At 42.6% G+C, this 12,513-nt stretch overlaps 1 protein-coding gene across 8 annotated transcripts in view; it reads right to left on the bottom strand.

Moving 5' to 3' along the window:
* CADPS (calcium dependent secretion activator) overlaps positions 1–12,513 on the bottom strand; it is a 418,422-nt gene that overhangs the window by 110,370 nt on the left and 295,539 nt on the right. For 4 of the 8 annotated variants that reach the window (XM_075938477.2, XM_075938474.2, XM_075938479.2 and 1 more), the window contains exons 13-14: positions 6,504–6,691; positions 5,284–5,448 (exon numbers count right to left, since the gene is read on the bottom strand). In XM_075938477.2, the coding sequence (XP_075794592.1) occupies positions 5,284–5,448; positions 6,504–6,691 (353 nt within the window). The remainder of the gene's footprint in view (positions 1–5,283; positions 5,449–6,503; positions 6,692–12,513) is intronic. The other 4 variants (XM_075938481.2, XM_075938478.2, XM_075938480.2 and 1 more) reach the window with 1 other exon arrangement.

The following is a 12,513-nucleotide window of genomic DNA, read 5'->3' as shown; positions in this document are numbered from 1 at the left end:
TATAAATTAATTATTTAGTAATCCCCAAATGCACTTTTCAGAAATTATCTTTTTTATTATAGATTTATGATATCACCTGCCGATTCATCAATGCTTCATGTCAGTATTTTATAGGAAAAGTTTCACTTGCTTTTCTTCAGTCTATGTCTAGTTTCCTCTTTTACTTCAACTTTTCATTTATAAAGTACGGCAACAACCCAAAAAGCAAGTTGTGAAATTAAAATAACACACGTAACAATTTCCCCTTTAAACTGCAAAAAGGTTTTCTTTCGTTAGTTTATGCTGCTGTGCAAATCACAGGGTTAATTATAAATTATAATTAGGACCTGTGATCCTAAGGCCAATGCTCCTTTCTATAAGGCACACCTCCCCCACCATGCCCTTTTCTAATTATACCCAGAGGCCCTCAGGGCTAGTTATGCTGCTAAAACAAATATATCAAAATCATTTTTAACTAAGACTAATATATGAAGCAATAGCATGCATTTGTATGCAATTATGAATCTAAAGTATAGCTCCTTTAGGTTAATCTCTTTGACATTAGCCTGTCTGAAAATCAAGAGGATTACAAATGAAAAAAAAAATCCCACATCTTTTGCCCCTTTTATGTTTAACTGCTTTAAGCTTCATCATTGCAGAAAATATTCCTTTGCTGCAGTACCAAGCCGCTGCATCTTTTTCACACACACCAGAGATGATAAAATAAATCATGTCACAATGAATGCAAATAATCTGATTTTAACCAAAAAAAAAAAAAAAAGAAAAAGGCAAATCTAAGGTAAGGCAGATGCTACTTTCAACTCACTTCTTTGTAACTATGTGCATCTAGCATCATGGACTATTATGGGATTTATAGTCCAAGGCACTAAGAGTGCAAAGGCAGCCCTACAGACAAACCCATACACCTGTAGAGCATCTCACTGATTGCACTAGGACATCCTTTAAAGGGCTGGCCAATAATTTTCACTCTCATCCAGTCCTCCTGGTTTCTGTGAATTTGTATTATATCCTGAAGATTGTATAGTCCTTTTTCTGTATTTTTTCCCTTTTCTCTTTTTCTTGAGGGGACTTTTAACCTAGACATGTGGCTCAACCTTATCCGGCCACATGGGCCAATAACGAAAAGACAGCCCACTCATATCAAGAGTGTTGGCTTTTATTTCACTTCTCTGATCTCCTAATTTCAGTGGTGCTTTGTGGATACTTGTCCATTCTGCAATACAACATGCATCTCTGGTGAGCTGTGCCTGGACTGTGCGCCTGCTGTACCCCCACATCTTCCTCTCCTCCATCCATGGCAATGTATCACGTCAGTGTGCAACACGGCACTATTTATCTGTGGATCTCTGGCACAACACCTACAACAGGCTGCGTTTTGAAGAGCTCTATAAGCATATATTGACACAGAGCATGTTATTATGGCTCTGGTAGTTATACGGATCCAGAAAATCAAGACCAGTGGCATTACCTGCAGTCTGGCTGTGTTAACCTGTGACACTCTGATACAACATGCCATGATAGTGCCAACAATGGCTCTAGTAAGAACAATGATCACCTCTAAAGAGAACATACAGAGATGTTATGAATGTATTTTGAAATTTTTGAAATTGGAAAATTTTGAAAGTTTTTGAATTTTTTCAATGTTTTATGAAAAAAAAAGAAACAAAAATGGTTTCCCACTTTGCAAACAAGTCTATGAATTTTTTGTAAATCAGATATTCATGAGACATAACTGAGGAAGCTCCAAAATGGAATGGAGATATTTAAGTCCACAAGTTCCACAGATTACTGCAAAAGAGCGATATTTCTGGTGCCTTACAACGGTTAAAAATCTACAAAGGCAACAGCTTCAGAGGATGCCAATGCTGATTTCATTTTAAAAGTGAATGTAGTGTTTGTGAAACACTGTGACCACGGGAAAGGCAGTGCACAAATCCACCCATGTGCAAACAGGGGGCAAATTATAGTGAGATAATTTGACGGTGAGGATGTTTGGTGACGGGACTGAGAAACTGGACTAAACACCAGATCATTTCACACAGATCCCTGACCAGCTGTCAAATAATCACAGCATCAATATTCAGATGTCAACATCTAGATTCAAGATGAAGTTCCAGCGGCGAAGGGCATGATAACCACTAATCCAATGAGTTAGCCATTCCTTAACTTTTCCATACTCAAATCTACAGTTACGTTTTCAATACCGTAGGACAAAAAGAGTCAATAAAGCCACAACCCAACATATTTTTGCCCATTCCAACCCGTTTTATTTTTAAATACCATTTTTGTTTTTACATGAGCCACCATGGAATAGCTGTGTTTGTCGTACAGTGATAAAACCCTAACGAGGTAACTCTTAAAAGGGAGAGGTAGAACTGTTCAGCGACTAGGGGCTAGACTACAACGTGGGAAACACGGGGGCAAGTTGTGAGTCATCAGGCACTTCCTGGGGAATTTTGGGCAAACCTCAGTGTCTGTCTGCAACTTTGTTATCCCTCTGCTAGACAGGGATAATGGCACCCCCCCCCAGCCTCATGGGGCGTTGGGAGGATAATCACATTAAAGGACTGTGAGATGGTCAATACTACAGTAGTGGAGCCCACAGAAATATCTAAAGCAGACAGGTCCAAATGGATGTGATTTTACAAAATTCTACCCATATGAGTGATTTTTTTAACCACGTTTCCATTAGAATTGGTAATTTTTTTCAGACAGGCGGAGCATCCACTGACATTGCATCCTGAAATACAGTGACGTGACACCCGTCATTTTTTTAATACCCATGAACTGTACTTAGTTATGGTAACTAGGGTTTAGTAGGTTTTGCACAATTGTGATTGGTACCTAGATATAAAATGCTCCTGCAGCTGTCTGCAGAAGGCAAAACTTGGGCTAAAACTTATAACAAAGTTCCACTTTTTCATTTTGATTTTCAAATGGGTAAAATAAAAAGAAACAATAATGGATTCTACTAGGCAGATGGCAGTGTCCCTTTGGAGGGGGCCTTTCAAGCTTTGAAAGGGTTAATAACTCATCAGCTTAAAAAGAAACTGAGATAAAGGAAAAAACAAACTGTAGCAGGGCTTTGAAATATCACCAGTATTAGTTTTTGACCATTTCACATGATACGACAGTGGGGTCACTGCAAAGCGAGGGGTGTATTTTTAACAACAGCCGTGTTGTTCCCGTCCTGCACTGACACTGATCAGATAATCAGGCGGTATTCATGAAGCAGGACCCTGGACAGCAGCTAGTTAGTTTCTTCTCTATGATGGCCTGTCATTCTGTCAGTCCTGACCTTCAGGCTGTCCTGAACATCTCAATCGCATTCTCTCTGCACTTTCTCACTGACTGCAAGCTACTGTTGTCTCACTGTCTGACCTTACACAAACACAATACAAACAGACAACCCACCTCAGCTCCATCACTGTCTATTGCTAACATAGGAGATTGATAGCCACAGAATTCTCTCTCTATTCGACCTTCATTACTGGAGTGGCATAGTCTGACTGACAGCCAACCTCATTCCCAAGAAAGCTAAACCACCAGTTGTTATTTTTTTTGCCCTCTAAAAATGAAGTATCTTCAGTTTCTACAGAAAGTTCAATTCATATATATATACATGTTTATGACAAAAATAGAATGTTTTTGTTACATAGCAAAGATATTGATTGTATATATTTCAATATATATGTTCAAATGCTACCTTTCCCCAAAGAGTTGCATGCACAAATTGCTATGTTATTTATTATGATTTAGTATGTCTATTACTACATTGCCCAAAGTTTCCAAGCCTAAAGGTGTTCCCATTTGTATTAGCACTGTACAATCACAGGGCAAGACATGATGCCAACCTAAAGGAGCTTAAGACTTTGACCTTACAATGAGCTAAGCCTCTGACTAAATACAGCAGACTACAGGTTGCAGCCTAAGAAAACAAGCAACAAATGAAAGGTAGGAAAAGGAGACTATCAAATATAGACTGGAGTTATACACACAAATACACTTGTAATTGGTGATTTGGTATGACATAAATAACTATCAGTTTTCCCCACCAACATGTCAATCTAGGCTGGGGGATCTAAACCAAATCACATGCACAGCCTGAATATTCCTTCAGAAAGGAGTCACAGTACTTGAATCGAAATACTCGGATTTCTGCCTGAGCCACAATAGTAAAGATATAGATTTACACATTTTTTTAAGACGCAGAAGAGATTATTGCGAGTGTCTAGTCTGACTTCTTGCACAACACAGGCCCGAGAACCTCATCCAACAATTTTGGTAGCAAGCCTATAACTTCTGTTTGAAGTAGAGCAAAGCTTTCAGAAAGACAGCCAATCTTGATTCAAAAACTGCAAGTCCTGGAAAATGTGACAGGTCAGTAAGTCAGCACAGATGTATGGCAAACAGTCTTGGCACAGTAAAAGAAAGGTAAGTTGTAGCTCAACACCACAGTCATGTCATGCTAGGAGACTATTCTAGTGTTTATTAAAAATCCCAGCTTGTTTAGAGAAATCCATTTTGCATGATGCATTATTCGTCTTATAATGCTACCCAGAACCTTGTCCAAAATTGTATGAGGCTCTGTGCAGATGAAAAATGGGATTACAGATTGTCATGTCTTGCCTATTGTTTTTCATTCAGCACAAACCTCCCCATTTGCTATTCTCTAGACACAACAGGATAGATAGGCAAGCCACAGTTGGCAAGTTTAATACGTCCCTGCTGTTAACACGCACACAGTGGATAGTTTCTGCTCTCAGTTATAGTGGAATCAACACAGTTACATAATAATTAAAAAAAAAATCAAAATCTGAACCCTTGGCTGCTGTCAAGGCAGATCCAAAGCACACTAACATCAAATTCAAGACTCCGATTTACTTCAGTGCATTTTGGATCAGGCCCTAGATCTTCAAAACAGAGGTAGGTTTCTTCAGTAATACAGTCTGTGGACTGTGGAATTCATATGAAGGAGCAGTGAATTGCCATTAATAACCTCGTAGCGACAAGCCCTCTTAATTCACTGGTATCTTCTCTGTTTCATTTCGGTCTGGGTGATTTTTGAATGCTCTATTTCTAATACATGTGTGAAAAATCACTAACTCCCTAGTTCTACAAAATTGCTGGAAGCTCTTTTTACTATCGTATTATTGGTTCTTGCCTTTGCAACGCTTCAGAACAACGTCAGTACTGGAAATGTAAACTGCCCAGCGTGCTCAAGTGATTGAAAAGTTATTATGTATTACAAAATACAATTCTGTGCATTACTCTCTCTCTTACCTTTTCGGCTCTGGATTCGGCTGGGATTTGGAATCTTTCCTTTTTTTGGACTCCTTTTTGGAATCCTTTTTTGTCTCCACTTCAGTGGCAGAGGGATTAAACATTTTGCCTCCCTCTCCGTCTGCATTTGGTTGTGACCCACCAAGTAACTCTGTCATTTGTTGACTTTGGGGAATGGATGGGATGATTGTAAGTGTACAGGATAAGGCCAGCAACAAAAGTGAAAGAAGCAGAAGAAAGCATGAAAAAATAAATGAAAGAAAACTAAACTGAAATCAAATAATGAACAGCAAAAGGTACAAACTTATAAAAGAAAGTCAGAACCGCAAAGAAAATAAGAAATTAAAAAGCTCTGTTTCCATGACAAGACGTATAAAATTAACTGTGCATCATGTGGCAGTCTCACAATATGAAATCCAGACAATGTGTATCATAATTCTGGATGATGTTTAACGGAGAGTTTACAATAACACATAATTATTTTGTAACACTCTGTTATTCAGTAGCATATGCAGAATAGAGTGCGACATCTCAGAGTATATAATGCAACTTGAAAAAAAATCTCCCAGTGTAAGAAGCTGCAAAAGCTACTATAGCAGCCAATAAAACAATATAAAGAGAAACTTAGCAAGCTACATTTTTTTGCCACCGTATTTTTGCCACATGTGAGAGAACCAAACGAGCAAATTATGCACTGAAATTGGTCTGCAACAACAATAAAATGAGGGAGGAGGAATTTTCAACAATGCTTAACCAAATTAGGAGTCAACTTTCAACGTGGATATAGGCTTCTAACTGCCTCAATTACATTTGAAAATGGAACTCAGGTGCTGGTGAAAGTGCAACCTATAAGTAACATGTTAGATGCTCCACTATATTAATGTAAATCAATGTAATACATTCTTTATATTCATATATGCGTGCATGACACACCTTTCAGTCATGCACCCATATATACATGATCAAGACTTGTATCCAGGAGTTTTCTGAGTTAAAAAAAGTTCCAAATTATCATTTTGGATTCAGCATGCACATTTTCATTGTTTTCATTTCAACAAGCAAAGAAACAAACAAACAAACCGATGATGCCATCAAGAGCGGCTGCCAAACATCCAGTATGAAAACAAGTTGGGGATTGTTGTGCATTATCCAAGGAAACCTACATTTTACAAAGTCATCCCTGTCTGGCATTGCCTTGCTAGCAATGAATAATTCCGTACCTGTTGCCATGAACGTGTGATGCACAGAAGGCGAAGCTGTAGTGGAGCAAGGTGGGATCAATCATAGCTCCATTTTCTGCTCGTTCTAGTAAATCTTTGAGGTAGCAGAGATGTCTGTGACAGCCTCTGACTCCATTACGTGCACAGTATTCATCTAGCACAAATACCTGGCCAGGACTGAACCAGCCCTGTTTAGAAACAGAGAGACTTGATTTTAAATAGAGGTTGTTAAACTCATGGATTGTTTGATTTGGTGATGTAACGCTCCATTGTTCTTAGACCAACGTAAACCGAATGGAAGGCAAAAGACAAGGGAGTGGGCCCTGTCATCCCACATTCAAATACTACACAGGATAATTGCAACGAAAGAGAATTAGAGAAACATTTAAGGGAAATGTAATTCAAAAATGCAAAAAATAAACTAAACTAAACTATGCTATTTAATGTCAGTAATCAGTATTTATCATTAGAAGATTCTTTTATCTTTAAGGGCAGCCAAAGTCTTGCATCTCACAACAGCACAAAACATTAACACCACTCTTGGGGTGTGTGTGTGTGTCATATTGCTCCCCCCATGGTTAGAGCAGAAAGTTATTCCGTAATGACTTTTCTCTCTGTATCTGGCAAGTAGAGGAAGGTACCAAAGACACACATACAAGGTTCTGCAGTATCAAAACTGGAGGATTCACATTTCCCTCATTTCTGAGAGAAGCCACTTGGATTAGACTCTTTGGGGACAGTGAGGGTAGAACATGCAGCACCAGTCTGAAGTCATTAGCTAGAATACAAATTTTCTCACAGAATCCTTTCAGAATGCTGCAAAACCCATCCATATTGACACGGGAATTTGGGTGCTAAACAATTGGTAAGAGGCAGCTCTGGAATGCATCAAACTGCAAAAAATCTTTCCTCTTTTAATTGAAAAGTTCCTCCAGCGGGCGGGAGAGTGGTTGAGGCAGTGCACTGCCCCTATAGGCAACTTCTTTGCCACCCCATCTGCTACCCCAAATGCTACATCTTAGAAACAACGCTGCTGTGAAAGATTAAAATATATTTTCTACCACTCAGATGACACCAAATCTTTTCTGGATGCCAAAATAGCTGCTTTGAAAAGACTTGAAGAAATATCAATTAAGAGCTCAGTCAAAAGACATAGAAAGGGATTTGCTCATCCTTGTTGGGCCAACTCCAAAACAGATTGAAAAAAGCATTGAAATAATGAGGGGGGAAAATCATAGCTATAGGAAATAGACACCGTTCATTTTATTACTGGAATCACCAGAAAATTAAGAGACAGAACAATGCAGAAGGGATGACTGTAGAAGCCCATTGTTTCAATCGGCCTTTACTAGTCCCTGAACCCAGGGTGAAAGTCAATTTCCTCCTCTTCCTCTCTTTCCCTTTGTTACATTATGTTGATCATTTATTCTCCTCTGCTTCACTCCCAGCCTCCCAAAGGGAAGACTTTGGAGATGAAGGAACCAGAGAGGAGTGTAGGAATGCTGTGGTAAATAAGCCAAGTCACACGGCAGGCAGGGCAAGGGGTGAATCAGACCTTTTGGAGTGGAGACCAGACAAGGCTGGAGAGCCAGAGCGAGAAGGGAGACTCTAGCTAGGAAGCGCTGAAGGTCATTGCTCAAGAGAGAGCAGGGATGGCCTTCAATGAGCTCAGGAGAGGCTAAAGAGAGAAGACAGATCCTCAGGAAAGAGGGGTAGTTTGAGACTGGCCTGAAGGAGCTTTGTTTTGGGCTGGCTACCCTGGCGGGGGTGGGCTTTTCTCATAAACGGCTTATGCAGGCAGCCGTATCACCACAGCAAGCTGAGAAGTTGGGAGATCCTGAGGGATACCAAGGCCGTGGCTAGTCCAAAGTCAGGTTGAGCAGGCAGCATTGCCTCAAGTCTAAATGACCTGTCATGTAATGAATGTCCTACAATAGATTTGATCTTTCAGCTGGGGTGAGGATCCAGGCCCCATTGACGTCAGAGAAGAGATTCCCATTGACTCTAATGGGGCTGGAATTCCCTCTAGAATTTTGGCAGGAAAAAGGCTACAGGATTGGGCCTAGGGAGATCTGAGGAACCTGTGGCAGTTTCATGAACCTTTCAGGGCCTGCAGCAATGGAGGCTGCTCTTTATTCCATTCCATAGCCGCTGCATCTTGCCCTCTCTCTAAGGGCAGAATCCCAGACTCCTGTGCACGACGGAAGGAGACATGTTGAACGTTGTCACAGGGGACAGCCTCATCCATGGGGGGAAGCCAGTAACTCAGAAAACAGCCTGAAAGGGACTTAGTGCACAGCTTTACACCATGACTCCGTGGCAGACAGCTCCCCGTCAGAGTTCAGACAGGGACCTGAAGAGGGGCCCACCTCCCCAAAAAAGTCTTCTTCCCCAAATCCAGGCAGATGTGTGGCTGACAGGAGGAGGACAAACACCTCCTTGGAAGGGGGGCACCCTTTTATAATAGCAACGGGCTGGGTAGCAGACTCCCCCAAGCTGGCAACGAGAAGATGGGAGAAGGATGGGGGAAGGGGGAGGGAGGAAGAGCTCCAGCAGACCTGTGAAAGGAAAAGCTGTATTTCTTTAAAAGCAGTAGGGCCTGGTGGCCACAGCTCTCTCTGTTGTTCCTCTTCTGGTACAGCGACAAAGCAGAGGCTGCAAAGCGGTAGTATATGCTGTTCGCTGTTCACTCACAGCCTAAGATCCAGGATTTGTAGGCAACATTAGTAAAAGGCTGGAAGTCTTTATATACACATTTGCCCACCCCTCTGGCAACTCCTGGTCCCCTAGTTATTTTCTGCCTCGTACGTCAGAGTAAATGTCTGGGCCTCACACCTCAGGCCAACCATGCAGTGGTCAGTCTCCCAACTGTTGGTTACTGCTGTAATGTGGCATACCAAGCCCAAAGATATCCATACCGAGCATCCTGATGATCCGCAACAGCTTGAATTGCACCTGGACGTGAACAAGAAGCCTGGGCAGAAATGCTCCAGGAAGCAGGCATCACTCCGGAAAGAGGAACTGAAGTAATCGCTTCCAGAGAGGGTGCGCAGGAATTTTCCTGATACATGTTTGAAAGTTTTTTTTTTAAATGGAAAATGCAGTTTCAGCCAAATTGAAACTCTTTGTGGGACTTGGATTTCTGCTGAAATGTTTCTCTTTTTTCCACTGAGAAAACTATCTATATCTATCCTTTCAAATAGGTTTCACATTAAACCCTACAGTGGTGAAATGCCTCATGGGAGTTGTAGTTCAGGTCTCCACCGGTCTCCAAACAGCTGGGATTCCTGGTAGACTACTTCTTTCCGGATGTAACAGTTTCCATTTTGACCGAGTAGTGTGGTGCTTCATTGGGATTCCATGGTTGCAGAAGCACCATGGGAGACGTGGTGCATGTAGGGAGTACGTTGCGTAGGAAGAGACTGGAAATATCTAGCCTCTGGGTACATTTCAAGGATACCCCCAAGCAGAAGGCAAGTGTCTATGCTGCATGGACCAAAAACCTGGGTACTTCTGTGAGCTCAACATTAGAGGAGGACAGCTGCAGTTTCCTCGCCAGAAAATGAAAGGCAGCTCTTCTCACTGAAAATCTGGTAGCAGGAGGAACCCGTGGCCATAACTGTGTATTCTCTGGTGAATGGTGGGTAAATGGACTCCAATGGCATGGGCAAAACTCCTGCTCCTCTTCCTTAAATGCTTCTCTCTGCCAACAAGCAGTATTTCTGTCTTACCTGAGATTGGCCCTAGCCAGGTTGTTTTCATACAGCTGCCTGTCCCAGGAGATTGGGAGACCATGCAGTCTGAGTTCAGTGGATAGGGGACAAAATTGTGTGTCTTCTCTGTCTTTCTAGGACACTGCAGCCAAGACGACCTCACCACCTCCTTCTGCAGTGCCCGTCAACATCTGCCACCCACTGAACAGATGTGACAAGTGAAGAATTCTGCCAGACCCTGCTCGTTAAAGTCCTAGGGGAGGAAGAACAATGGCCCATCGCTCTCCTGAACCCATGTGCAAAGGGCAGGGCAACCAACTGAAGAGCCATTCCTACAACACTGCCAGGCAAGTCAACAAAACCTTACGGGCAAGGGCACCAAAAGCTGCTGACAGAGCTAATATGAATCTAAATGGTTCTGCGAGAGAAATGCAATCTCAGTCCCATAGCCAGATGAGGAACCACACTGAAAAGGAAGTGAAGAGTCCAAGTATGACCAGAAAGGGTCCATCAGCACAGCCCTTAAAATGGGGAGGTTTGAGACAGGATGGCAAATGGTGAGACTACATTCCAAAGATCCACATGCCCCGGTGCTTTTCCGAGTCCCATCGTGCTAGTGGCTTCTCAGGCAAGGCCCCGAACACCTCTTCAATAAGATGACGTGTGGCTGGCAGCTTTCCTTGTGCAGAGAGACATTAACAACCATGTCAATAAGAGCTTGTAGGCTTCTCCCTCAGCTGTGAGTCTGTTTCACAAGTGACTGGTCAAAACCCTCCACATGCTCCCCCAAAATCTAACTCAGTCAAACTGGTCACAAGCCAGACAATCGGACCGGACCGGACGGGATGGTGGTGGTGGTATCGGCAACCAGCCATGCTGGAGTAAGCAGATGCTACATGCTGGAATCCCTGCGTGCCACTGCCCCTCCCCCCATGGCAGATAAGTGGGACGCGTGCTCTGTGGCTGACAAATGTCCCCACTTACTCTCGCAATGGTGCGCCCAATAGGGGAATTTCCACCAATCCCATCCCACTCATTCAGCATCCTGCAAGGTCCCTTGGAGAGTGGCTGCTGACAACGGGAGGTTTGCAGAGCAGAACGTAGAGCACCTCCGACTTACCAACCCCGACCTCCAAATCATTCTCTTGGGGCACTCCCCATCGTGCAGTAAAGGCAAACATGGAAATTCACCCCAAACCTTGCTCAGCCTGGTCCCTTCCTGGCTCCCATCACCAGGCTTGAGACAGAGGAGTCCTGCCCGACAGTGCTGCCCTACACAGCTTTGGAGACCAAGATGAGAACTGCTACTCACAATCAACTTCCCTTCATCTCACCATCTCCAACCCCATAGTGCGTTGGAGAAGATGAGTTCCTGGATACAGTAAAATGGGCACAGGTCACTGACGAAACACAAACAGAGCCCTGTGGCATAGAGGGACTGGCTATTTGAAACAAAATATGTTTAATCCTAACGACAACCTCTGGGTGGTTTACAGGGGTATCACTTGCTTCCAACAAAGGGAGCCTCAATTTCAGAGCTTATGCCGTTAGGAGAAGGTGAAGATTTTTGGCACACCAAACATTTCCTGTACTTAAGAGTTAACAATGGAGAACTCTTCTACTGAGACTTCCTTGCATTATTTGTATTGGGAGACCCAAATTATTCTGCTGCTTGGCAGGGTGGACTCAGGTGGGATTAGGACCTAACCCCTCTAGAATGCCATCTGCATTTCAAGCTGGACAGAAAGACCACTCAAGTCTATGGAAGGACTTGAAGTGACATCTAAGGGTGCTGGTGCTCATAACATTTCAAACACTAAATTACTCTATCCTAGAAATCCATGACACAAGCTCTATACATTAGTATTTATTTACATTCGGGTAGAACCAAAGAACCCGAATCAAAGATGAGGGGCGATCGGGCTGAGTGCTGTGCAGTCAAATGACAAAGACGACAAGTCATAATTGGGGAGCCTTTGTATTTTTTTCTATTTCATCGGTGAAATCCTTACTTACATGAGTGACCCTGACATGAAGGCTCCCAAATGAGTATAGATTTCATGATCATGTCCAACATTTGGTAGCTGATCACAATCTGTTAGCTGCTTGCAACCCCTTCTCATAAGTACATAAAAATACAGGGCACATGTATTCTGGTGTATCTCCACTGATAAGGGGTATGGGATAATACGGACTGAAGATGTTAATGGTTAATCAGTAAGCCTGACCTTTAATGGGTGAGGCTTACTGGTCATGGTTAACTAGTGGGAGCTGGTGGGCACTCTGCCCCAGCTGGA

The sequence above is a fragment of the Pelodiscus sinensis genome, chromosome 11 (assembly GCF_052426305.1).
Source record: "Pelodiscus sinensis isolate ZL-2025 chromosome 11, ASM5242630v1, whole genome shotgun sequence".
Classification (NCBI taxonomy): domain Eukaryota; kingdom Metazoa; phylum Chordata; order Testudines; family Trionychidae; genus Pelodiscus; species Pelodiscus sinensis.
The sequence above is the reverse complement of the archived record's forward strand: the minus strand, read 5'-3'. Positions and strand labels throughout refer to the sequence as shown.